Source organism: Chrysemys picta, chromosome 5 (genome assembly GCF_011386835.1).
Source record: "Chrysemys picta bellii isolate R12L10 chromosome 5, ASM1138683v2, whole genome shotgun sequence".
In the NCBI taxonomy this organism is placed as follows: domain Eukaryota; kingdom Metazoa; phylum Chordata; order Testudines; family Emydidae; genus Chrysemys; species Chrysemys picta.
Window position 1 is genome coordinate 73,129,692 of NC_088795.1, and position 26,596 is coordinate 73,156,287.

The 26,596-nt window shown below is 40.8% G+C and overlaps 1 protein-coding gene across 5 annotated transcripts in view; it reads left to right on the forward strand.

Annotated features, from left to right (window-relative positions):
* GALNTL6 (polypeptide N-acetylgalactosaminyltransferase like 6) overlaps positions 1–26,596 on the forward strand; it is a 958,556-nt gene that overhangs the window by 351,428 nt on the left and 580,532 nt on the right. For 4 of the 5 annotated variants that reach the window (XM_042842096.2, XM_065596587.1, XM_042842097.2 and 1 more), the window contains exon 3: positions 14,681–14,789. In XM_042842096.2, the coding sequence (XP_042698030.1) occupies positions 14,681–14,789 (109 nt within the window). Of the gene's footprint in view, positions 1–681; positions 829–14,680; positions 14,790–26,596 lie in introns of those variants that run through there. The other variant, XM_065596588.1, reaches the window with a different exon arrangement.

Sequence of the window (26,596 nt, forward strand, 5' to 3'; positions counted from 1 at the left end):
GCAGAAGAAATTGAGGTAGAGGGAATGAGGAGCTTGGGTGGCTTGTGACTTCAAGGAGGTAGAAGATCGTGTCCTGTAACTGGTAAGGAAAAAGTAACTTAGACCAGGTGAGAGAGAGGTAGGAAGCAGAGCTGCCGCAGTTGCTGGCTCTTCTTTAGGTGGAAGGAGAAGAGTAGAAGGTGGGGGACTAGTTGCTCCCTTTCAGAAGGAGTTAGGGAGCAGTGGTGGCAGCAGAACTTATTTATTGTGTGAATGGGGAAGGGATGCAAACTGGTTAGCTGTTTGGCTGATTTTATCTGAGAAGTTATTTTTGTTGTTGTCAGCACTGGTCATTTTGGGGGCAGGGATGAGGGGGAATGTAACTGCCAGTCCCAACTCCTTCACTTATCATGAGTACCAAGACTATGAACTGATACTAGTGTTACTGATTTCCTTCATTCCTATAGATCTGTTCTTAGAAGTCTTTCCCCTCATACCTCTTCTAATCATAAAAGGATGATATAATCTTTCATTTCTCCCCATCCCCATTTAAAAACTAAGTGAAAACATTTTAGTAAATAGTAGCCAAATTAGGAAGAGATGATTGATCTGTGGTAGCTGGATCTACCCCAGATGGGGATCCTCTGATTGACTGTGTTTGGAAGAGTTACATTCCTCTGGAAGTTGCTAAGTAGATTCAGCTGACTCGTTGCAGCAGGTGTGGCTTGTTAAATCCTCTACTGTTCAGAGAAACCTGGGGAGAGAAGGAAGTTAAGAATTGGCTGGTTTGGGGAGAAAGCCTAGGCTGAAGGTTAAGGTTTTTGAGTTACCAGTACAGCAAAACTCTAGGTAAGTTGTGAGTTTGACTTTATACAGCAGGGGTGGGCAAACGTTTTGGCCTGAGGACCACATCTGGGTACAGAGATTGTATGGGGGACCATGAATGCTCATGGAATTGGGGGCTGGAGAGAGGGTGTGGGCTCTGGCTGGGGGTGTGGGTTCTGGGGTGGGGTTGGGGATGAGGGTTTGGGGTGCAGGGGGTGCTCTGGATTGGGGCTAGGGGTTCAGAGGGCAGGAGGGGGATCAGGGCTGGGGTGAGGGAGAGGATGTGGGCTCTGGCTGGGGGTGTGGGTTCTGGGTTGGGGATGAGGGTTTGGGGTGCAGGAGGGTGCTCTGGGTTGGGGCCAGGGGTTCAGAGGGCAGGAGGGGGATCAGGGCTGGGACGGGGATTGGGGTGTGGGAGAGGGTTAGAGGTGCAGGCTGCAGGCAATGCTTACCTCAAGCAGCTCCTAGAAGGAGTGGTATGTCCCCCCTTCTGGCTCTTATGCGGAGGCGCGACCAGGCGCTTCTGCGCACTGCCCCATCCACAGGCGTCACCCCTGTAGCTCCCATTGGCTATGGTTCCCAACCAATGGGAGCTGTGGGAGCTGCAATTGGGGTGAAGGCAGTGTAGGAGCTGGAGGGGGGACATGCCACCGCTTCCGGGAGCTATGCGGAGCCACGGCATGGTTGGAGTGGGGTCGGCGTGCCGGATTTTCCTGTGTTGCATCAAAGCCATAATTGAGTTACAAGAGAACAGAAGTGCATCTGAAACCACAAACTTTACATTTGAATCTGGACCTGAGAGAGCTTCCTGATTAAACTTTTTTTGTCAAAACCAATACATTTCTACATAAAATTTTTTGTTTTAACAAAATAATATTCAATGCAAAAAAACAAAATATTTTTCATCAGCTCTACAACATATCCTAAAATGTAGTCCATGGAAACTGCTGACCCAATTTTCCATTCTGGATAAGAATGGAGCTCTTAGATATCTGGTTAAATTGGTTGTGTGGTTATAAAATACCTGACAAACTCTAATGTTCAGGAAACTTGCCCCTAACCTCAGAACACTAATTACCAAGTGTTAAGAAGAGGGTGTTAAAGAACAGTAAAGTATGGTTGAGGTTTACTAAAGAGGTGAGTTAAGGAAAAGAAGAGAGATTTGTTTGGGTGGAAAGTAAGGAGATGCTTTAGTTAATTTGTTAGAAAAATGCCAGTGATGCATTCTAACATGTCAGTTCAATGTACTGAGGGTACTCTTTAACTGAATGCCTTCTTCCAACATGGTCAATAGTATTGATATGGCAATAAGTTGTTTGGAAGTAAACACTAAAGTAAGGTTACAAACCAGTTCCTCTTTCCATATCCCTATAAATCGGGAAATGCAAAAGTTAAGTTTAATACAACTATGTTTTTCACACGGTATTTTCAATTTTTGAGTTTTTCCTTGTTAGTTATGTAAGTTACTATATTACTGTTTGTAATAAAATCCATACGATGAAAAACACAGCATGACTGAGTTAACATTGCTGCTGGAACCTTTACTTTTGCTTTTCTGACTTTAAAACAGTGTGACTGTAATGTTGCAGTAATAGACCTAATATAATATGTGTGTGTCTTTAGAAAACTTCACGGTAATGAAATGACATGGAGCTTGGTATTTCCTAAATGGCTTTTAAAGGTTTTTCTTTTCATTTACATTTGGTGACATGATGTTCCTGCAGTGGTGCCCATAATATTTGAAACTAAAAACACAGAAGTCATCGATTTAAGTGTTTGCAAAAATTAAATAACCTTGAGTCATTCTGATTTGAAATCAAATGCTTCCCTTTTTGTTTGTTTGTTTTCTACTAATGTAAATGTCAGTGCAATAAACAGTAACTTTATATTGTAGCACAATGAATATATGGGACAGAAAATCTGTGGGGGGGGAGAAATTTGATATTAAATAAACTGGCTACAAATAGTCAAGCATTCTGTGTGTTTTGGCAACCTTTTATTATTTCTTTTTACAGTGTTTTAAGAGTGTTTAAGAGGGACTACTTGATGCCATTTAGCATTATTTTTATTTTCTGGATGACTTTTCTTTTCTAAGGTTCCAAAGATCAGTTCCCATACTGCTGCCTGCTGGTAATGGGTTGCAATTATGAGCCTGATGTCACAACATTTTGAGCAACTCCTGCTTGTGTTTGAGTGTCCTCAATATCTATTTAAAAGAATAGGGAACTGTATCTAAATTTGAAGGAAATGTAGTTGCTTGCAGACAGGCAACTTGCTCACTGTTGATTTTTGTACACATCTTGTGTTTAATGTGGATAGGTACTATAGGAATGCCTAATGGAGCGAGAACGTACTCCTGATATCCTGAGGGGAAAGAGAACAGTCTTATGCTTACCAGACTGTGAATTAAAGATCTTTGTTTTTGCATCTCTGCCACAAACTTCCTATTGTCCCCTGGAAAATTAGGTAACCTCTATATACTGTATGTTAATTCAAAGTGTTGTTGAATCAAGTAATACTATTGCTTGGTGACTAAAAGTGCAGATGGGTGGGGAGGGATGGTGTAGTCACCAAATACATGCCCTCCTAGACAGAAGGCTACTGGCCACTCAGAAGAATAACCTTGTATGCCAACTGTTTGAGATTTCAAAAAAGCCTATGGCCTATATAGCAAATGTTGTGTGGATCCAGATCACTAAAGCTAACACTTATGTATCTGTAGAGTGCCCATTACCTAACAAATATCTGCTTCACTCTTCTTGATCTAGTACTTAAGAAGAGAGATGGACCACTCAGTTAGCTGGCAATTCAGATATAACCTTTTGGTTCTACTTGTCAGGCTACATTGAAAGACATTTAAGTAGTGATAAGCCTACATGACAGTGTTTAGTGATCAAACATGAAGGGAGAGAGAGTGAGTGAGAGCATGCCAGTTAGGCTTCATCTTTCTCCATAGATGTGGTTTTCTCATCCAGCACTTTCAGAATGTGAAATACGTGTCCTGTACATAATCATACTATAGTCCCATGATTGGCAAGCTATCTTGTCATAACAGATGGAGTTTGTATGTGGAACTAGATAAGGATTGGGACCAGGCTTGAGTTTGGGGCTAGATTTCAAAATTAGATGTGATTGTGCTGACATTTAATGTGATGGTTTTGTATGAGAATTTAGCCAAAATATGCAGAAAGATAATGTTGATGTTAAGATAGCTTCCCCGTCCTGATCAGTAGAACTTTGTGAAATTAATAGTTTCACTGTACTGTTACAGGAATGTCTGTCCTCATAAGATTGCAGCCATATCGGCACTGAAAAAGTAAAATAGGCTTCTTACAATATTGGATTTGACCAGGAATCAAAACTAGGGAGGTATTTGTGGAACCAAGGATTTGAGTTCAGCACTGAAGCTGTCCAGAAATTTCAATGGATTAAATTGTAGGTGCTGGTTTTGGTCTTTGACTGCAATATGAATAAGAGCTAATGTGTATGACTTAGAGCTGAGCAAATAATTCACTTAATGAATTTCTTCTGTGTCCCTTCTTGTGGAATTCTCAATTTTGAAAATTTTTCTGTAGATTGATTATGAACAGGTAATTGTAAGCCTTTGAAATTTTTAGCTCTGTTCTTTAATTGTTGTTGGTCATATAATGCCCATTCCTGATTGGACGATTGTAACTTTTATAATCAGGAGGAACTCTTGAAGGAAATGGGGCTCTGAATCTCTCAATCAGAGGTAGCAGTTGAGAGAGAGCAGATAAATAAGATGAGTGGATTCTAGAAGAAGTTTAAATCTATATATCTTGTGTGGCTCAAAAAGAAATAACTGCTAAAAAGAAAATTATTGTAACACTGACTGGGCACAGAGTTTAAATTTACAATTACTTTATATAAATGTGATAAAAATATTATGTGAACCTGGCTGTGAAAGGTGCAATCGGATCTTCATCTGACTCCTTTAACTGCCTTTGCGTCAGTGCTTTGGTAAGTGGTTTTGGGAAAATCTATTCTATCTTAACTGCTGTATCGACTAGTGCACCATCTCCTATAACTAAATAATCACGAGTGATATCATGTTTCTTATCCATGATCATTGAGATGTTAATGTTAGACGAATAGCAAAGCAACAAAAGCACATTTAAAGCAAATTCATTTTCAGGTTGAACAAAGTCACTGAAAACTTTGCAATATTCACCCAGCTACAGTAAGCATAGAATATCTTTAGACAGGTGAAACTTACCCAAACACTTAACTAACTTTTTTTTTAAACAGTTCTACATTGAATTTTACTTCCTGCTTATGGCACTATCTCTATTTGCATTGGAGCTCAGTAAAATATTTTTTAAATGAGGGTCAAACGGCGCCTGAAAGTTTGATACATAACTTTTTTTTAAAGGAATTTGTATTTCTATGATATTATCCACTTTAGCCTAAGAAGTTCATTCTAATTGTGTACCTCCATACAGTGAAATTAAAAATGAGTTAGATTCCTCAAAGAAACAAAGCATTCAGATTTTCTTATTCACACTCCTTTTTTGGTTCATCATAGTCTCTAATTGAACCAGATGCTAAATCTTCTCTAGAGGAGATGGATCTTCTGAATCCATGTAGTGTTTTATCAGGCTGGCATTCCATAGGGTTTGAGGTTAATATCAAAATCAAATGGTGAGGTAGATACTGCATGTAAAGCTGCTGTGTGTTGACAATTCCTCCTGGACCAAACCACTTAAAAATTTGCAGCTTATAGATACTGACTAGGTGTAACAAACAGCTGGTGCATAAAATATTCTGGAATCTTTGACAGTCAGTCAAAAATCAGATTCACATGCAGAAAGAGATTTAGACCTATTACAGTAGCAGCTTAACTTTAGGTACACTTTTTTTCAAAGTTTTAGCTGAAAGGATAATAGCCTAAGGCACCAATCCTGCAAAGAATTATACACCGGTTAACCTCTAAGCACATTAGTAGTCATATTGAAGTCCATAGGTCTATGAATGTATATGTGTGTGTGCCAGATCAGGCTTAAAATACTGATTTATAATTACTCATGGCTCATAAATTTCACTGCAGGTAGGTTAAAACAAAACAAGCCTTATATCATTAATTCCCAAGCTAATACTCAAGCTCATTAATATCCAGGGTAGCTAACAGGATCATATGTTCTTGATTTATAAAATAAGAACACCAACATATAAGAGCTGCATACAGACTTCAGAATGTGCAGAAAACATTCATTGACATGTGCATTAGAGTATTTCAGTTACACATTGACAAAGAATGCCACATTCTTCTGGGCAGGTGTCTTGCCCTACAGCGTTTAAAAGAAGGTGTTACAGAAACTGGTGATGTTACTTATTTATTTGTTTGGCATCTGAAAAGGCCTAGTTGAAAAGTTCAGAGTGAAAACGGAGACTGGCAAGGCATATAGCATTAACTTTTGAAATCTCACTGATCCTTCTTTAGAACCGCTTATAGTATCACATTAGTGGTGGGCAATTCTTTCCTTCATTGGTGTGCATAGATTTTAAGAGACTTATGAAAATATATAAATATCTTCCCTAGGGAATGGGGAAGGGCAAATGACTTCAAGCCACTTTGGGGTCTACCTAGTCCTCAGAATGAGGTAGAGTACCCTTACATGGACTGCCCCTGGTCTCCTAGGAACTGTGGGCAGCTGAGAATAGCCATAGCCTAGACCCTCTTCCCTGCATTTGGCCATTCTCCCCACCCCACCCCCCCGCCACACACACACACACACACTAGGGGCCACAAGTGTATGTGTGTGAAGGGATGGGTGTGTGGATCCATTCTGCTAGCTCTCTGCCATGTGGGAGAACTTCACGCCGAACTACAGATGGAGCAGAAAATCAGATCCCAACTCTTAACTGGAGGTTCTGTTTGCAGGCTGAGGAACACCCCTTATGCTGCAATGTTGATACATGGGATCTACTAAATCCTTGCTCATGTTAAGCGATCATGAATAGTTAAATGATTAGATGAGAAGATCTTCAGTAGAACTGTGGGGAAAGTCTGATTGATTGATTGATTTATTCTTCTCCCCCCCCCCCAAACCTTTTATCATTTTTGTTCCCTTCTGGACTTTCTCCAGGTTGTTTACTTCTTTCCTAAAGTAGGGAGCCCAGAATTGGACACAGTACTCCAGCTGAGGCTTCAACAGCACTGGATAAAGTGGGATACTTAATTCCTGTGTCTTACTTACAACTCTCGTATTAATACACCCTAGCATATTAAACTTTTAGCAAATGCATCACAGTGTGATCCACTATAAGCCCCAGATACTCTTCAGTAGTACTACCACCCCGCCAGTTATTCTTCATTTTGTAGTTGTGCGTTTGATTTTTTTTTCCTTCCTAAGTAAATTGCTTTGCACTTGACTTTTTTGAATTTCATCTTGTTGATTTCAGAGAAATTCCCCAGTTTGACAGTAGTTTTGAATTCTAATCCTGTCCTTCGAAGTACTTGTGACTCCTCCCAGCTTGCTGTTGTCGGGAAAATGTTATAAGCATATTCTCTGCCTCCTTATCCAAGTAATTAGTTAAAATATTGACTCATACCAGACCTAGGACTGACCCCCATGGGACCCCACTAACTACCCGCTCCCAGTTTGACAGGGAGCCATTGATAAATACTGTAAGTATAGTCTTTCAACCAGTTGTGCACCTTCCTTGTAACTTCATCTAGAACACGTTTCACTAATTTGTTTAAGAATGCCATGTGGGATTGTGTCAAAAGCCTTACTAAAATCATGATATCACATATACTGTGTCCCATCTAACCATCAGGCCAGTAATCTCGTTAAAAAAGGGAAATTAGGTTGGCTTGGTGTGACTTGTTCTTGACAAATCCATGTTGGCTGCTGTTTATCACATGATTATCCTCTAGATTCTTACAAATCGATTGCTTAAGGATTTGTTCCAGTGTCTTTCTAGGTATTGAAGTTGGACTGACTGGTCTATAATCCCCTGGATCCTCTTTATTTCCCTTTTTTTAGATATAGGTACTATGTTTTCCCTTCTCCAGTCTCCTTGGACCTCTTGTCCTTCATGAATTCTCAAATATAATTTACAGTTCCAAGATTGCTTCAGCTAGTTCTTTACCTTAGGGCAGGGGTAGCCAACCTGTGGCTCTGGAGCCACATGCGGCTCTTCAGAAGTTTAATATGCGGCTCCTTGCATAAGCACCGACTCCAGGGCTGGAGCTATAGGCGCCAACTTTCCAATGCTCACTGTTCAACCCCTGCCTCTGCCACAGGCCCTGCCCCCACTTACCCCCCCTATCCCCCCAGGCCCTGTCCCTTCCCGCCCCTTTCCCCGAGCCTGCCGTGCCCTCACTCTTCTCTTTGCCCCCCAGAGCCTGCTGCGTTGGGCACAGGGATGGAGGGGAGGTGCTGATCAGTGGGGCAGCTGGCAGGCAGAGTGGGGGAGCTGATGCGGGGGAGGGCTGCTGACATTATACTGTGGCTCTTTGGCAATGTACACTGGCAAATTCTGGCTCCTTCTCAGGCACAGGTTGGCCACCCCTGCCTTAGGGTGAATTTCATCAGGCTCTGTCTGCTTGAATACATCCAACATAGCTAAATATTCTTTAATTTCCCTATGTTGGCTCATGTTTCTTCCCTCTTGTTAATATTTACTGTGTTGTGTCTGTTGACAATTTACCTTTTTAGTGATAACAGAAGCAAAATCAGCATTAAACACCTCAGCGTCCTTGATGTCCTCTGTTAGCTCTCCTTCTCCACTAAGTAGAGGATCTACACTTTTCTTTGTCTTTCTCCTGCTCCTGTTTATAGAACCTCCACTTACTGCCTTTATATGTCCCTTGCTAGGTGTAAGCCATTTTGTGCCTTAACCTTTCTGATTTTGTCCCTACATGTTTGTACTTGTATCACAATTCAGAGCAAGTGCACCTGTTCTGTGATCCCTTGAGAGTACCCACTTGAAACTCCCAATTCCTCAGCCCTCACCATTCTTAGGAGGAGACCTGTCTCTCTTTCACTCTTGACCTGGCCTGCCTAAATAGGTCAGTGTCTGTGCTTTGCTTTCTCTTTGAACGCTATGAACATCTGTAATTGCTAGCAGTTACAAGTTACTACACAGCTCTTTCTAAAAAGCATGTTTATTCTTATGGCGAAAGCATTAAAGAGAAAACATATTAAAAACAATAAGAACCTACACACATGCTAATAAACTTATCAGAGATCCAGAGATCACACCCTTCCCCCCACACCCCGGCAAACTCCAACAGGGATTCCTGTGGGAGACAGTCTTTCAAATCCCATCATGGGTTTTTCTGTGGTTACAAGTTCATAAAAGCCTTCGTTCAGAACCAGAACAAGCATGAATAGTGCAGTTTGTCATTTATACAGCTTGTGCCTTTGATCTTGGCCTCATGCAACATGTGAGCACCAGACAAAGGCCCACTCTTCAGGGTGTACCTTCCAAAGGCTAGGTTTTTACATAACTGGGAACGGAGAATTTGTATTCAGCTCTCCCTAAATATTGCCCAGGAAATAGTTCACATGTATTGTCCTAAAAGACTCTTCTTGTCACCACATTCTTCAATACAGTTCTTTGATCATCTGGACCCATAATAATAACCTTTGCATCTAATACAATGGATTTCAAGGATACTTCAACTTAATTCATTAAGGTTTTCCAAGAATATTTCAGGAAACTACTATATCTGTCACATGAACCTTAACAAATTATCCATGTTTGTTTTTTGTAGGATAAAATTTTTGTTTAAAGTCATTAAAGAGCTGTTGGAGCAATAGTGACCTCTTAGAATTTTTCCTGGACATGAGGTTAAGTCAGTTTTCATCAGTCTTAAAATCGTATTCCATTAATTTGTGCGTAACTAGCATCTTTTAGAAATAAAAGAAGCCAAGTCCAGGAAACAGTTTTTTCAAATGGTTTTAAAAACTTGTTAAGCTGTATAGAAACAACATAAGAAAAGGCTTTCTTTAGCTGTTGACAAGGGAAATCTTGGAGATGTCTACCGTCCTTCAACTCAAGTTTTCACAACCATAGACTCTGCCCTATTGCAAAATTCCTTCACTCCTTTTCCACAGAATTTGGCTCTGAAATAGTACAAAATTGCAAAACCCCTGCTTCATGTTCATAAACAAAACACTGGTGTGTGGGGTGGGGGAGGGTGTACACATACAATTCATTTAATCTAATACCCTAACCGCTTCTCATGTTAAGTCCCCTAACAGGTTTCGTTAGAGAAATTATGCTGTCTGAATGCAACTGTTAGGAAATGGCTTGCAAGATCACTGTACTTAATTCTCCTCTAGAATGAATGAAGGCATGTAAGACAAAGCCTCAAAAAAAAATCACCATGGTGTATTTCCCCCCCCCCCCTTAACTGTATTTAACTTGATATAAGGGAGGCAGGGGATCTATACACACAGATTCCAATTATTCTTTTGATAGCATCAACTGTGTGTGTGTATGTATGTAGAGAGAGAGAGAGAGAGGTTTTGTTTTTGTTTTGTTTTCCTTTCCTTTCCTGTTAGCTATTTTTGAAGGGTCACCTAGGCCTATCAAAAATCTGGAACAGGACTTCTGATGGATATAGATAACTACCATATTTACTCATGCATTGGATTAATGAGCTGGGGCTCCAGCTTGTTTGTTGCATTGTATTTGGATTTATATTTACCCTTTTTTCCTAAATTTAATTTTAGTAAATGTATTTATTAAACTACGTTGTGGTTGCAAGAAAGATCCATAGTACATTAGAATTGTAAATGCTATCAAGTAAAGTAAATACAAATAATTAACAAGAGTATGTCTAAATGCAAGTTAGCTGTAGGCTGCGACACTAAATGCTCTCAATGTGGTGTGGGGATCTTATTTAAATTTTATTTAATGAGCGAGAATGACCCCAGGTGTAGAGTTTCGCAGGAAGGTATGATCACAGAGAGCAGAGTTGTACTTAATTTTGTCAGGGTAATATCCAGGATGGACACCATGTTCTTTTGAAAATGAACTTTTAAATTCTTAGTTCAACACTCATGGACTGTAAACTGAATCAGTCACGTGCAATTATTAGAATGCATATCAGTGAGTTCAGTACTCGAGTAGGAACATTTTCACTTACAGAAGTGACAGTTTATCAAGCAATAATTTTGTTCAGTATTTTTCTCAGTTGTTAACCAATTTTCTCTGTATTATGTTAACAAGTAGAAACTGTCTCTTACCAGAACACTGGAATCTATTATTTTGGTGAAAATACTAAAGTAAGCAAACCTCCTCTCCATCAAATTGCTCTTGGCATTCATCAAAAATCAGTTGCAATGCGAATGTTATGTGAAGGAGCAAATGGTTTCTATAAAAGGGAGGTCTGCAATGAATTTCACAATTCTCCTTAAGAGTAGAGAACAGATATGTGGAAGGTATGGATTCTAAATAAACACCTTGGGTTTTTGTTTTTGCTAAAAATAGTTTAAACGCTACCTCTAGCTCTGTAGTTTCTAAGAATATACATTTTTTTTTATTATTAAAAGATAATGGAATGACTGCTTTTCTGACCTCAGTAATACAGACTGGATTGCATTTCCAGTGATAGGTTTGTAAGTTACTTGCCCCTACTGTAAGAATTAAGCCATGACCTATATTAGGTCATATTAGAATTTAAAATCATCATGATAGAAATGTGGATAAAGTAGTGAATTCCTTCTGTGGCAGAGATTTTCCTTTCCATCCTCGACTCAGTTTTCAGTCTATTAATAGGTACTCTTGGGACAGTTGAAACTACTGCAGTATTTAGAGATACTCAAATTCATAGAGTATCAAGTATTAGTTTCCTGTCATCAGAAAATACAGTATTTCAAACAATCAAGGAAAATCAAATAAGCATGACTGACAGATCTAAATCTGATTGCCAAAATGTTTATGCACATTTCTGACATAAAAACAAAGCAATCAAACATCACTGAGCTAATGCATGCAGCTGTCCTACTCTTTTTCCTTCCACCCCCCTGTTATTTGTAATAAGCTGGAATTGCTGTAGTCTTGTACTGCAAAACCATTGAGTATCACCCATGTTTGCGCTGCCAGTAACACTAAGTGTCTACATCATTAATGGAAGAGGACTGAGTCCTGTGTTCATTCAGTTCATATACTTTAAACAGATGAGATTAATAACCATTTTTAGTGAAATATAAGATTTTGGAATGGTTGCAGTGTTGTTCAGTAGAATGCTGATCAAATGTTGCTTCCCTAGGGTTGCCTTTCAAGCAGATCTTTGTTTCCATTGCTGCACACTTGAAAACATTTGTAAGGTGCATAAATATGAATATGCTTTCCATTTTGCATAACTTTTTGGCTTGAAGCTGCAATTAACAGAACAGACCCACTTTTTACATTCAGTTTAAGTGGCAGTTTTCATATCTGGTAGATAGCAGTAAACACGTATAATATTCCACCTTGCTTGCATTTCCATGTCTACATAATTTCTGAGCAAGTTTTCTTAAATTAAGGGTTTGGAAAAATTCTCCAGTAGCATTTGAAATTCTTTTCAGTGCCATACAGTCTGTCAGATTTGGATTTTATTTACGGTCTACTACTTTTATTTAATGATACTTTATCATTTCATTTTTAAGAGCCTTTTCCAAAAAGAGTCATAGACAAAAAATATTTTACTGTTTGAGGCAGGTGAAATATATTGTGGAAGCAGGGCTCAAAACTGGCTCGTGCATGTTGGCACCATTTATCTGTACCGCTTCCACACTTATCACCTGCAAGAGAACCTTGACAAAGTGGCAGGGAACATTGCTCGGGCTAGTTTCCACATCATGTGCTGACTGGTGTTCTATTCTCTCTGACTGTATTTAGGCAGAGAGCATGAAAACTGTTAACTGTTCTGTTCCCTCAGGCAGAGGGGTGTGGCTGAGCCTAAGGACCTCAATAATCTGAGGGCGGGGGGGAAGTAAGGTGGAAACTTGGCTTCTAACTGGAAGTGGAAAGGGCTATATAGAAATTCCAGCTCTGTTATCCAAGGAAGAGAGGATGGGGAGTATGTTATGGTTCAATGGGTAGGAGATCGCATAGTGGACAAGGCAGTATGGTCCAGGGGTTAAGATGCAGGACGGTAATCTTATGACTAGATTTTATATAGTCCCTGTGGAAATTGTCATGCGCGATCTACCTATTCCAGATGAGACCTGTCTCTGGGGGCTTGTCTCCACTTACCGAGGTATCGACGCGCAGCGATTGATCCACTGGGGGTCGATTTTTAGTGGGTCTAGTGAAGACCCACTAAATCAACCGCCAGTCACTCTCCCATCGACCCTGATACTCACCTTTTGCTGCTCATTCCGGTGAAGTCGACAGGAGAGTTTCTCCCATAAACCCAGCACGTTGTAGACACTGCAATAAGTCAACCTAAAGTACGTCTACTCCAGCTACGTTATTCACATAGCTGGACTTGTGTAACTTAAGTCGATTTAGCCCCATAGTGTAGACCTGCCCTGGGTGTGTCAGTTACAAGTCAGGCCTAGTGGGGGTACTAAAATCTTTTTCTGAAGATTTTTGGAAGCATTTCCTGTCAGTTTACCATTTGATCCTTTAAAGCAAAAAAAAAAAAAGTTTTACTATGTGGGTGAAATAATATTTAAAACTGAAAAAAGGATCAAGGTTTTGTGTGCATGTGATTAAACGCAGTGGAAATGTGCTGCTAACCAGTGTACATTCTGAGACAAATTCTGCCCTTTAGCTATGTGACTCTCTGCAATCAATAGGAATAGCATGTTTGTAACCAATGGCACAATTGTGTCCTGTGGTGACGACTTAACTCATAACTATTTCTAATGACTATAACTTGAAAGGTTATAGCATTTGCTACTGTTAAATGTATTGGCCCTGAAAGTGGGGCCGATTAACTGTGCTTGGGCAGGGTCCTGAGGCAGTGAAAAGGAGACTTTATGCCACCTGTTTGAAGCTTCACAATTCTGAGGGTGGCCAACTGACCTCCAGCATAAATTAAAGGAGCCCTAAATTGTTCTAATTTAAAATACACCTAGCTTCCTATGGTCCCAAGGCACTGGCCTGACAGCTGAGAATAGCCATAGCATAGAAATATCCTCTCCCAACAAACTGGGGGCTGGACTATGTAAGGCCAATATGCCAGCAGTGCCTCTTGCCCCGTCTCTGGTTCCCACTATACCAGGGCCAGATCTATTGGCTTTACCTGCCTTTTGCATTAGTGGAGCAAAGCAAAGGGGCTGGAATAGACCCAAGAATGTGATCCTTTTCTGTGTACCAATAGTTTGTGTTTAAGAGCCCCATTGAGGTGTGCTGAGCACTTACATCTCCCATTGTGAGCAATGATTAAATTGCTGGACAGCTCTTGAGTTTACGGGGTTGGGAGGTGTTGTGTGTGTCCTGGGTGTTTTGTAAACTGCTCGCTTTCAGTGAATCATCCTCCTTCCCTTTACAATACCCTCTTGCTATGAAAAATCCATGGGAGTGAGAAATACAAGGTTGAAGCAGTGGTACAGTTTTACTGTTGTTCTGTGGCTATTAGTCATTTAGTCAAGAAAGAAATTATGTCGCTTTCTTGCTGAATTTTCAGGTCCAGCTAGACTTGATTTACTGCATGTGGGGTTCAATATGTGCCTTGTATTAGCCAAATACCTTGCAGACAAGAATGGCAGACTCAAAAATCAGCGCTACAAAATATTTAATCTCCTTTACAGATGCATTGTTGTACAATACCTGGTACAGAATTAAACTTGTTAGAAACCAATTTTATATTTCCTTTCAGTTGAAAGGATGCCGCAATTCCTGTATTAGATCATAAATGCCTCTATGCTTTAATAATAAAAATCATGCTCCTCCTTTTCTACAGACATTTCCACTGGGCCTGGGAGATGGACAGCTCTATGCCTGGACGGATGGCTTGAAAAGAAAGGACTGGCATAACTATGAAAGTATTCAGAAAGATGCTATGCGTACAGGTATGGTCCTCAAAGTAAATGTAAATCTCTCACTTGTTTTTCCAATGAGGCATTTTTCCATTTGCTGATGCTAGCTTTCTGAGGTTTGCTCAGATCTAACTGCACTATCTCATCAGGACGTGAGATTTCAAGTTGAGATGATCAACCAAGTAGAAATAAAACCTTGATTGGCAGAATAGGTAGGTGAAAAGAAAAACAAGTTTTACTAGCCCTTATATAGTAGTTGCGTCTTTATCATGCTAGCTATAAGTGAAAATAATTTATTCTGTTCTTTTTTTGAAACCAGTCTTGATATCATAACTAAATAGACTAGAAGCTATGGTTTCCCCCAAAAAGAAGATGATGCTTTACTTAGACTGTTCCAAAATCATTGTTGTTGGAAGGTCAGCTCTCACCCAGTATCAAGAACCTCAAGGTTATATTGGGCACAAATGAATCCAAATAAATTCTAAGCCTACTATGTTAGTCTGTCTCATTTACTCTGGCCTTCAGGTCACAGAGATCTAATAGTGTGATATCCCTCTTCATATGGCTATATGCCACAAATGGAGGAAAAATATCAGTGTTATTCCTTGAAGTGCTCCTCCCATTCATAAACACAGGAATATGCTTCAATTTACCACTTTTTTGTTGCTTAATATATGTTATAACTACCCTATATGAAAGGGATTACATTAAAAGGAGTACTAGAATCACAGAAATTTAAGACTGGACAGGTTCTCCAAGTCATGTCCAGCTCCCTGTGATAAGGCAAGACCAAGTAAATCTAGTCCATCTCCAACAGGTGTTTTGTCCAACCTGTTCTTAAAAACCTCCAAAGACAGGGATTGCACAGCCTCTCTTTTGGAGGTCTATTCCAAAGCTTAACTGCTCTTAGTGTTAGTAAGTTTTGTCCTAATAGTTTACCTAAATCTCCCTTGTTGCAGATTAAGCCATTACTACTTGCCCTACTTTCAGTGGACATGGAGTATGGTTGATCAGCATTCTCTTTATAACAGCCCTTAACATATTTTGAAGGCTATCAAGTCTCACCGCTTTTCTCAAGACTAAATATGCCCAGTTTTTTAACCTTTCCTCATAGGTCAGGTTTTTAAAACATTTTTGTTGCTCTCCTCTGGACAATCTCCAATTTGTTCACATCTTTCCTAAAGTCTTGTATACAGGATTGGACACAATACTCCAGCTGAGGCCTCACCAGTGCCAAGTGGAATGGAATAATTCCATCCCATGTCTTATTTACAACATTCTTGTTAATACAGCCCAGAATATTAGACATTTATTTATTTATTTATTTATTTATTTTGGAACTACATCATGTTGTTTTTGATTCATGCAATTTGTGAATCTAACCCCAAGATACTTTTCAGCAGTAGTACCACCTAGCCAGTTATTCCCCATCTTGTAGGTGTGCATTTGTTTTTTTCCTTCCTAAATATGTTACTTTGTACTTGTCTTTATTGAATTTCATCTTGTTGATTTTTAGATCAATTCTCCAATTTTGTCAAGGTTTTGAATTCTAATCCTGTCCTCCAAAGTGCTTGCAATTCTTCCCAGTTTGGTGTCCTCTGCAAATTTTGAAAATTGATAAGCATTTTATCCAACTCATCAATGAAAATATGTAATAGTACCAGACCCAGGACTTACACCTGTGAATCCCTATTAGATACACCATCCCAGTTTGAAAGTGAACCATTGATAATGAACTACTCTGAGTATGGTCTGTCAACCAATTGTGCACCCACTTATAGTAATTTCATCTAGGCCGCATTTCTCTAGTTGGCTTATAAGAGTGTCATGTGGGACTGTGACAAAAACCTTATTAAAATCGAGATCTCTTCCACTGCTTCCCCTATATCTACTAGGTCAGTAACCCTATCAAAAGGTGAGGAGCAATAGTCAAATTCTGCACTTATCAGAACAGTGATTGAAAGTTGGTATGCTGTGGCAGTTTGACTTCTGTGAAATTAGTTTTGTTGTCTGAATCAAGTTGCTAGTGTTCAGTGTCCATGTCCCAGAAAGTACCATTACAGCTTACTCTAATTGACAGTGTTGTTAGGCTCAGTAACTGATCTTGCAAGGTTCTGAGCACTCACTGCAATCCAGTAAAGCATTTAAACATGCTTAATTTTATAATCCCACTGACTTTTTTTTTTTTTTATCAAATGCAACACTGCTTCTAAAAAAAATATATCCTCTAATCTCCCCATGTATGTCTTAAGTGAATAGGAGTGGAGCATGTAAAGTTGTTACAGGAAAATATGCAATTGACATACCAGGTTGGACAAGTGTTCATTCTCATCCAGTATTCAATCTCTGACAGTGACAGAGTACCAGATGCTTCAAAGAAAAGTGCAAAAAAATCAATGCAATTAAAAGTATTTTTATTTTTGTGGGGTTTTTGTTGGTGGGGCTGTATCTTGCTGAGGAATGTCATGTGTTTGCTAACTGAGGTGAAAATTTTTTTTAACAACCCACTTGATATTTTGGCAGCATGTCACTGATCCGTTGGTGTATTATGACTAATTAGAATATTACCAATTCCTATCCAAGGAACTGGAGTACTAAACTGTCTGTAAAGAGCCATGCACAACTGTGGCATCGCATGAATACTAATAATCATAATAGTCTGTAGTATAATGTCAACTGAGAAATTATGAGACTGTAATGTAATTGTACCATCCAAGAGTCATCATCCTAATCTTCATGCTTAACTCCAGGAGAATGTCAGTAGCAGTTAAATAAAATTTTAATATCTTTTCTTATTGTCAATAATAATTAATTAAAATATATTGATGTGTTTATGGCTTTAGCTTCCTTGCTGTAGCAATCACTGCAAGATTTCTTAGACAGTCATCTTTGGCAGGCACTGTCTAAACAGAGTTCATTATTATTCATTAGATTAAAATTAACTTTTAATGAAATCTTTCCTTTGACAGTCACAATATAATAAAGCAGGTGAAAAGTTGGAGTGCAAGACACTCTGAATGCACTCTTTTGGGACATACTGTATTATTTTTCTTCTTACTACCAGAACAAAATTTATCTGAAATCTACTTCTGGTTAAAATTATCTAGGGAATAATCCTCTCAATCTGAAGACATGAAAATAGCAGCAGTGAAAAGACTTCTCCTGAGATTTCAGAAATGTCAGTCACAGCTCACTACATTGAAAAATATAAATGAAGTCTTTTTAAAATTCAGCTTCACTGTTTATCTCTAAAGCTCACAGTTTCCAAGGTACGGGGGATGTTAATTTCATAAATCTAATTATGGAGAGATGCTAGTCTAGCTGTGATTAAAGTTATTGTTACAAGTTTTGTTCTAAAGCCAAATTTTGACCCTCTTCTAGTTTCACTGAAACAAAACCAATGTGCCTGTAATTATGCACTTGTGGCTCTCTATCCAGGAGGAAAACTGGGATAATTTGGGATTAAATAGACAAGACATTTGCAAGACATGACCGATGTATATCAATTGATATACAATATTCTAGCCCATCTTTTTGGCGTCCTATCTTTTAAATGCTTTGGCCTATAAATTCTGAATTTGGTTAGTTTCCTCAACAGGACTGCCCCTTTAAAATCAGTGGGGCCTCTTTGAGCTGCTGGGGTCCATTTGTGGTATGCTCACATTCTCAAGGTCTCATAACCATATTCCAAGGTCACATCTGTGAGCAGGGATAATATCCAAGAAGGGTGCCGGTGTGGGATGGCTCTGAGCTGGAGGAAAAAGAGACAGGCTCTGATGTGATGAGGTCTTGATGAGCAGAGAACTATAGTGAGAACTGGGATACATCTACCTGGTCTAAGCCCAGATCTACAGACTTGGGCTTGCACTACAGTGCTAAAATCAGCAGTGTAAACATTGCAGCCTGAGGTGGAGGTGGGGCCTATGGAGAGGGATGGCGTTCAGAGCCTGACCTGCAGTGCAGGCTGCAATGTTTACACTGCTGCTTTTAGCGACAGCGCGAACCCAAGTCTGTAGACTTGGGATCTGAGACTCGCTGCCACGGGTTTTAAAATGCAGTGTAGACATACTAACAGAGGGTCCTGTGGCACCTTTAAGACTAACAGAAGTGTTGGGAGCATAAGCTTTCATGGGTAAGAACCTCACTTCTTCAGATGCAATGTCTTGCATCTGAAGAAGTGAGGTTCTAACCCACGAAAGCTTATGCTCCCAACACTTCTGTTAGTCTTAAAGGTGCCACAGGACCCTCAGTCTGAATCTGTAAAAAGCAACAAACACGGCTACCCCTCTGATATGTAGACATACTGTTAGTTGAGGGCTCCTGCAGAGATTGAGCCCCTCAGAAACTAACCTTTCTTCTTTGAGTGATTATCCACACAGATTCCACTCTTTGCACGCATGTGACCCATATGCAGCACAAGATTGGATTCTTTTGGCCAGCAGTGTCTATTGGGGGTGTTGCCTGCATTCTATGTCCCCTTGTATCCACTCACCTGAAAACATAAAGGGCAAAGCAGGCCCAACGATGCCTCCACTCCTCCTTATTACTTATGGCAGCAGACCTGAATCCCCTACAGTGTTGGCTTGCTCTTCCCATGGTGCAGTTTATTTAAAAAAAAATAATTATATATATATATGTCTGTTAGTCTAGAACCCACCCCCACATACAAGGTATTGGCACTATAACAGAAGCCAAGACACCAAGATTTAAGACCTTTCCTTCCTGAAACATATCAACATCTATTAATGAATGCATTTCCAGTGTCTGCTTTCTCTTGAAGGACATGTCCCAGAATAGTATTCAGTCTGTTGCTCTTTTCTAGAATACTCACTGTGAAGAGGAAGGCTACGAAAGGCCTCAGCCATTGGGTTAGTTTCTCTTGGTGCACCAGTGAGCTGTTGTTCCATCCTCAGCTCCAGGGAGACATCCACTCAAAGGCCCCATTCGTTCTCCACTATGTTATATCAACAGAAAGGAGCACCACCTCAAGGATGAGCCCAGGTGCATGACACCATCCCTTGTACCTGGCAGAAGGGTTGTCAGAGTTGATTTGTCTCAGGCTCATTCATCCAAGGGTCATAAAAGCCCCAATGAGGGCTCAGCTTAGGGTTTAGGATCCACCTAAGTGGTTTTCCTTGCAGGATCAAGGCTATAGTTTGTACAAATGCTTTGAGAATCTTTGGGATGAAAGATGATATGTAAACAATAATTAACCCACATCACTATTTACACTTATATTCAACATGGTCATTTAAAAACTTGAACGCACTTCTGTGAAACAGCAAAATGTCCCATTGATCTTGCCAGTGGACAGTTCGTTCCAACCAGAATAATGCTGTTCTTGACCCAAAACTTCTTCCTGTACTGTACCTTACAAAATGGTTTTTTTTTAAAAGAAACTACACCAAAGGTGGCACACGAGCTGATTTTTCAGTGGCATTCACACTGCCCAGGTCCTGGCCACCGGTCCGGGGGGTTCTGCATTTTAATTTAATTTTAAATGAAGCTTTTTAAAAACCTTATTTACTTTACATACAACAATAGTTTAGTTATATATTATACACTTATAGAAAGACCTTCTAAAAATGTTAAATGTATTACTGGCACGCAAAACCTTAAATTAGAGTGACTAAATGAAGACTCGGCACACCACTTCTGAAAGGTTGCTGACCGCTGAACTACATCTTTTTCTGCCTACAGTTCTCCATCTGTGATCAACGTAGAAGTTGATTCACAACACTCTTTGATCTTCTTTCTGCTAAAATTTATCTACAGCACAAATATTAAATAGAACTGCTGCTTTTCAAAGGTTCTAGAGTCAGGTTCTGAGGACGTAGCAGAATGTGGCCCTTTTGGGAGAACAAGGAATCTAGTTCTTTGTTTCAGGTGACTACATGTATTTGAGTTGAGTATCAATATAATTGGAGAAAGTCCTATACTGGAAGTACGGGGATTGGTGTTGAGAAATATCAGGCCAGTCGTGACATTGAGCAGGCTTTTCCTTTGAGTCCTACGTTCATTTAGTGCTGTATTTGTGTGGTTTTTCAGAGCTAATTTTCTCTGGGGCTAGACCAGTTGTAAGTTTAACTTATTTCAACCAGTTCAACAAAGCAGAGTTCAATACAGCCAAGGCTTGGGCTATGATGCCCTGAATAAGCAAATGTCTCGGCCGCCTTGGTCCTAATTAAATGTGTTTTCATCAGCTGCCAGAGTTTTGACAATGCCAGCCGAATAATAACTTCTGATGCCTGGTTGTGCTGATAGCTGTTGGTTAACCAAGTGCACTTGGAAAGTTAGTCCACATAAGTATCCTATTTAAATCAGACAGGAAAAGTATAATTCTGAAACAATATGGTGTATGGTTCACCATTCTCAACATAGTGACTGAAATTTCCTGGCACATGACCTATAAATATAAACAGAAGCGAAGGTGGTTTACCATGTGGTATTCTTGGATATCTAGTTGGCTCTGGATTTACAGGTAGCAGCAAATATCAAATGGCTTAAACTGTATGTGAAATGTTTATTTTTCCATATTGCTTCCCAGGTATGGATATTCATGATTTTTAAAAAAGCATTTTTCTGTGTTCTTTTCCCATGATTAAGGCTATTATTTAGTCATGGGTATTTTTAGTAAAAGTCCTTGACAGGTCATGGGCAATAAATAAAAAATCACACCCCCATAACCTGTTCCTGTCTTGGGGCGCCTACTGGGGCAGGGAGCCGCTACTGCGGGGAAGGGGAGGCATCAGCATTGGCCACCACTGCTTGGGTGATCCTTGGGGCCAGCAGCGGCCGGTGCAGTTGGGTGCGGGCTGCCTGAACATCTGGCTGCAGAGCCGCTCCAGCCGCAACCGGTGTGGCTGTCCCCAAGGATACCTGAGCACCTGGCCTTGGGGTCAGCCACATTGGCCACAGAAGAAATCACGGAAAGTCATGGAGTCCGTGACCTCTGTGACAAACACGAAGCCCTACCCATGATTTCTGGTGGTTCAGTGATATCGTTCTTAGGCATCCAGAAAGGAGGTTGCTGCCTTTCCTTTCAGAGACAGGCCTTACTGTATTATCTGTGCCTTTTGTGAACTTGAAGTTAGATTACTAGAGTGTATTCTATAGTAGGCTGTCATCAAGCCATTTGGAAGTTGGAGGTAGTGTAGAATATGATGTCCTGCTTATTAAGTGGAGTTTCTTGCAGAGCACTTAGTCTGTTCAGAACACTGATCAGATAGCAATCGATCAACTTCCTGTTGAAGTTTAAGGTTTTGATTGTAATCTTTGAATGGTGTGGGTCCCAGCTGTTTCAGAGACCACCTTTCTCTGGCACTGTAGTGATTGTGGCATTTGAGGTCATGTAAATCACTTAAGCTAAAAGCATTTCTTGGCACGATGAGGTGGGCTGGTGGCACGATGAGGTGGGCTGGTGGCATTCTCAGCAAGGGTTTGGAACTGGCTTTCTTCCCTCATCTTTCAGAACCCATATTGTTGGCCAGAAGGTAACTCACCTCTTCTCCTTGGGTATTTCCTGGCAAGCCTAATTTATAGAAGATATGACTGTAGAGATGGGGTTGCGAGACAGTATTAGGAGACTTTCTTCTTTTTCAAGATCATTGGGTATGCCCTGGCTTTTATTTTGTTGTAAAGTATTCTTGTAAATCTGTCTAATTCAGTTAGTTAAAGCAGAAAGTATACAGTTAATTATTGCCCTTTTAAGAGACGTTGGGTTCTATCACTTACATTCACTGATTTAAATGATCCTGAAGACAACTTCCCCCTCTGCAAAAAAGCAGTGGCACAGAACTCCCTTTTATTTCCCAAACCTCAGGGAGTGTGCCTCCCTCCAGCATCTTGCTGCTTCACTCACTGCTGCCCTCTTGACTATGGAATTGGGGTACCTGGGTGGCCAGGTGTATGTCTCACAGATACCTGTTCCTCTGGAGAGGTGCAACACCACTTGCCAAAAATTGTGCTCTAATTTACCTGTAGTGTTCTAGGAAATAGGAGTGGAGCATATGAAGTGAATATATGACAATAAGAATTGGCAGATCATACTTATGTTCAGGGTAGACCATCACACTGCATTTGTACTAGCCCTCTGGTATTCAAGGAATAAACCATTGTTGGCCATTAGTACCCTGCCCCAATGCTGATCCCTGGAAAGAAACCCTTCTTCTGGTTCTGTTACAGGTGTTTCTCAGATCACCAGGGAGTAAATAACTAGGCTTGTGTGGCAAGTATGAAATACTATAGCTGGCTGACCTTGCCTGCATGAAGTTCTGGCAGCTCATAGACTAGCTAAGCAGTGCACAGTAAGAATATTGGTCCAGATAACTGGGAGGGATGAGTCTGACATGGTTGGGGAAACACTTTCCCCCAATAACTTGTTGCTGCTAAAGACTATAAAAGCAGCAGTGGCCAAGTAGCCAGTTGCTGCTAGTGATCTAAGCCCCGGGCTGTGCAAAGGATGGAAGGTGAAAAACAATGTTTTGAATAAAATATGGTGGCTATTGGAGTTCAGCCCTAGTGAAACCAGTGTTATTTCATCTAGTTGTGCCAAGTACTTGTATTCAGAGAAAGGCATGGATCTCTGTTTTTGCACTTTAATACCTGTAATTGAAATACCTGTGAATGGCATTGGAGGGTGTATGTTCAGAGATAAGTCAGTCCTGCTGATAAACTTAACAAAACATAAATATCTTTGATAGACATTTTAACAGTTTCTAATTTTTTCCTGCCTAATTTTGTTGCCTTTTTGATAAGCAGTTCAGCAAAGCAGTCAAAAGATTACAATTGCTAAAAAAGGTTAATCAGAGAAACTGATTTTAGTGCAGCTGGTGTCATGACTTATTTCCGATAAGAAATCAGCATTAAGCTAAGAATAGTTCCTATTAATTTAAACTCTTTTGGGAATTCAACTAAGAAACAGATGACATGTCTTGATGAGGAACCTGCTTAATTTACATTAAAAAAGCAAACAGTGAAAGGCACAAAATGTACAATGGCATAGTTGTGTTCAGATGAGTAGTAATCAGTATGCCACATCGGCATTTCTGAATCAAACTGGAAATATTACCCTCTAAGTAGGGATGTTAATCTTCCTGTTAGCAAAATTCATCTTGTTTTTTACACTGATCCCAATCCTGCAAGATATCATATGCCTCATGAAAGGGGCTGTGTATTTTTGACTCCCATTAAAGTCAATGGCTGTTGCAGTTGCTCAGTATCGAATTTGCTTACCTAAATTCTCAGTTTGGCTCTGCCAAAAAAAAAATTGATTTCACTATTTGATTTAGTGGAGTGCAGGGGTGTGAAATTATATGAGGTGTATTCTAGGCAGGGCAGGTATTGCCACCTATAATTAAGGTTGTCCCAACACTTCCCTTTACAAGTTCCTGTTTTCAGTTGCTTATAACACTGCCAAACAAACTGTTTGGGCTTATATTTTCCATGCCGAATAACTCATAGGTTGATTGTTTTTTGAGCCTAGGCAACATAGAGGAGGAAGCTGTCTGATTCAAATGTAGAGGGGACAAGAGCTGGATCACGGTGGGGTGTGTGTGTGTGGGTGTGTGTGAGAGAGAGAGATAAGGAGTGGGAGGGAGAAATTAACAAGCTGGGCAAAGGCTCTGAGACCAAGAGACAAGGTAAGGGAGGGGAGACACTGGAATTGGACAAAGAGCCTGAGGAGCGAGACTGGAAGCCAGTGGGGATGGGGGGAACTGAAGGACAAAGGATGGAGAAAGACTGGATGAGGAGTCAGGAAGGGGGAGAACTGGAACAAGTATGAGACTCCTGATAAGTGGAGATCAGAACTGGCTAGTGGAGGCAGCATGCTGAGACTGGATGAGAAACCAAGAGTGGAGATAGATGTCTGGGACTGGAACAGATTGGTGGGAACAGGGCAGAAGAATCTGTAACCACTTGAGCATGGCCCTCTCCAGAGCCTAGAATGAAATTAACAGTTTCTGTGTCTCACCATTTCGGTCAGCAAATATTTGTGGAAGGCACTGGCCAAGTGTCCCATGCCTTTCTAGTACTGCTGCACATAATGGATGACCACATACTACTGTTATCAGTCACTCTATTAGCTTACATGGCAAAGGTCTCTGTGGTGCATCCAAAAGTTCCAACACTGCAGATGATCCATGTGAGTGGCAACATGAGTACATTAACATCAAAGGCTAAGAAATGTGCAACCTTAATTCAGCCCCCTTGTGCATATGCATTATGATAGTCTTTAATTGCATGATGACATTTTGTTTTCTGGGGGATCTCTCTCTCACTGCACAGGACTGATGGGATGAATCAGGCTTGTGTAGACTGTTGCCTCATTTGTTACAGAAGTTGGAAAGCGTGCAGTGAATGAAGCAGGGGGTTGAAGGAAGTGGAAGGACAATCTTGCCATTAAAGCAGTAGAATGTTGCCCTGGAGAACTAGATTCTATCCTGCCTCTGCCACAGAGTTCCTCTGTGGTGCTGGGCAAGTCACATAAACCAAACTTCTCAGTGATGGTCGCCAAAGCCATTCCTTGGATAGGGCGAATTGGGGTCATCACCCCAGGCCCCGCACTTGATAAAATCATGAGGCGGGCGATCAAGGTGAGGAGGCAAACAGGGAGGCGAGTGCATACGGGCAGTGGGGCAAGGAGGATCCCCCACACCCCCCAGCACCACCTGTCTGCCAGCAGGCCCCGCCAATCAGCACCTCTCAGTGCCTACCACAGATCCAATGTTTCATGGCATCAAGAGGCGCTGGGGGGGGGGGGAAGATAGAGGAGCGAGAGTGCAGCATGCTCAGAGGGAGGGGGCGGAACTGAGCAGGGAAGAGCTGGGGCAAGGGCGGGAAGATGCAGGGGAGGAGTCAGACCCTGGGGGAAACGGTGGAGTCGGGTCAGGGCCTGGGCAGAGCTGGAGGGGGAACACCCCCCGGCAGGTTAGAAACTCAGCGCCTATGCTCCAGGCCCCACACCGCCCTAGGGTCGGCCCTGATGGTCTCTAATTGTTGCTCATTTTCTGGGAGCCCTATTTGAGACACTGAGATTTGGTTTGCAGAAGTGCTGAGCATTCAGATCGCAACTGAAGTGGATGTGATGTGGTTTGAACGTAGGAAGTGCTATATAATGCAAAGAAATCCTGAAAAATCAGGTAGTAGGCGTCAGTATGGGCATACAAAATTGGTGAATACTTTGACATTTAATCTTTCTGAGCCTCAGTTCCTTATCTGTGAAAAGGGGATAATACCATCTCCTCACCTCACAGGCATGTTGTTAGACTACAAATTGATGTTTGTGAATCCGGCAGAGGTTAGAGCAGTGGTGGGTAACCTGCAGCCCGTGGGCCACACATGGCCCATCAGGGTAATCCGCTGGCATTGACCGTGACCGTCCGCAGGCACAGCTGCCCGCAGCTCCCAGTGGCTGTGGTCGCTGTTCCCGGCCAATGGGAGCTGCGGGAAGCGGCGCGGGCCGCTGGTTGTCTACTACTGGGTTAGAGAAAACCCCAGGAGGAAATTGATAAATTTATATTTAAAACCGTGTTTGAAAAGGATGCAGCAAATAAAGTGTAGGATCACACATTGAGAAATGGGAGGAAGACAAAATATTAACTGCTCGTTATGTGTACACTGAAGGATGCAGCAGTCCTGTAGGGAAAAAAGTGTGATCATGCAATTACAGACAGTATCATAATGCATACACACAAGGGCTGAATTAAGGTTGCACAGACATTAATTCTGGCATTTCCTAACTTTTGAGTGCTTCACTTTGCGACCTTAGTTATGATTTTCTAAAGTAGTTATCTGTGGTATTTTCTTTGCTTAAAAAAAAAAAAAAAAACTTGGGGGTG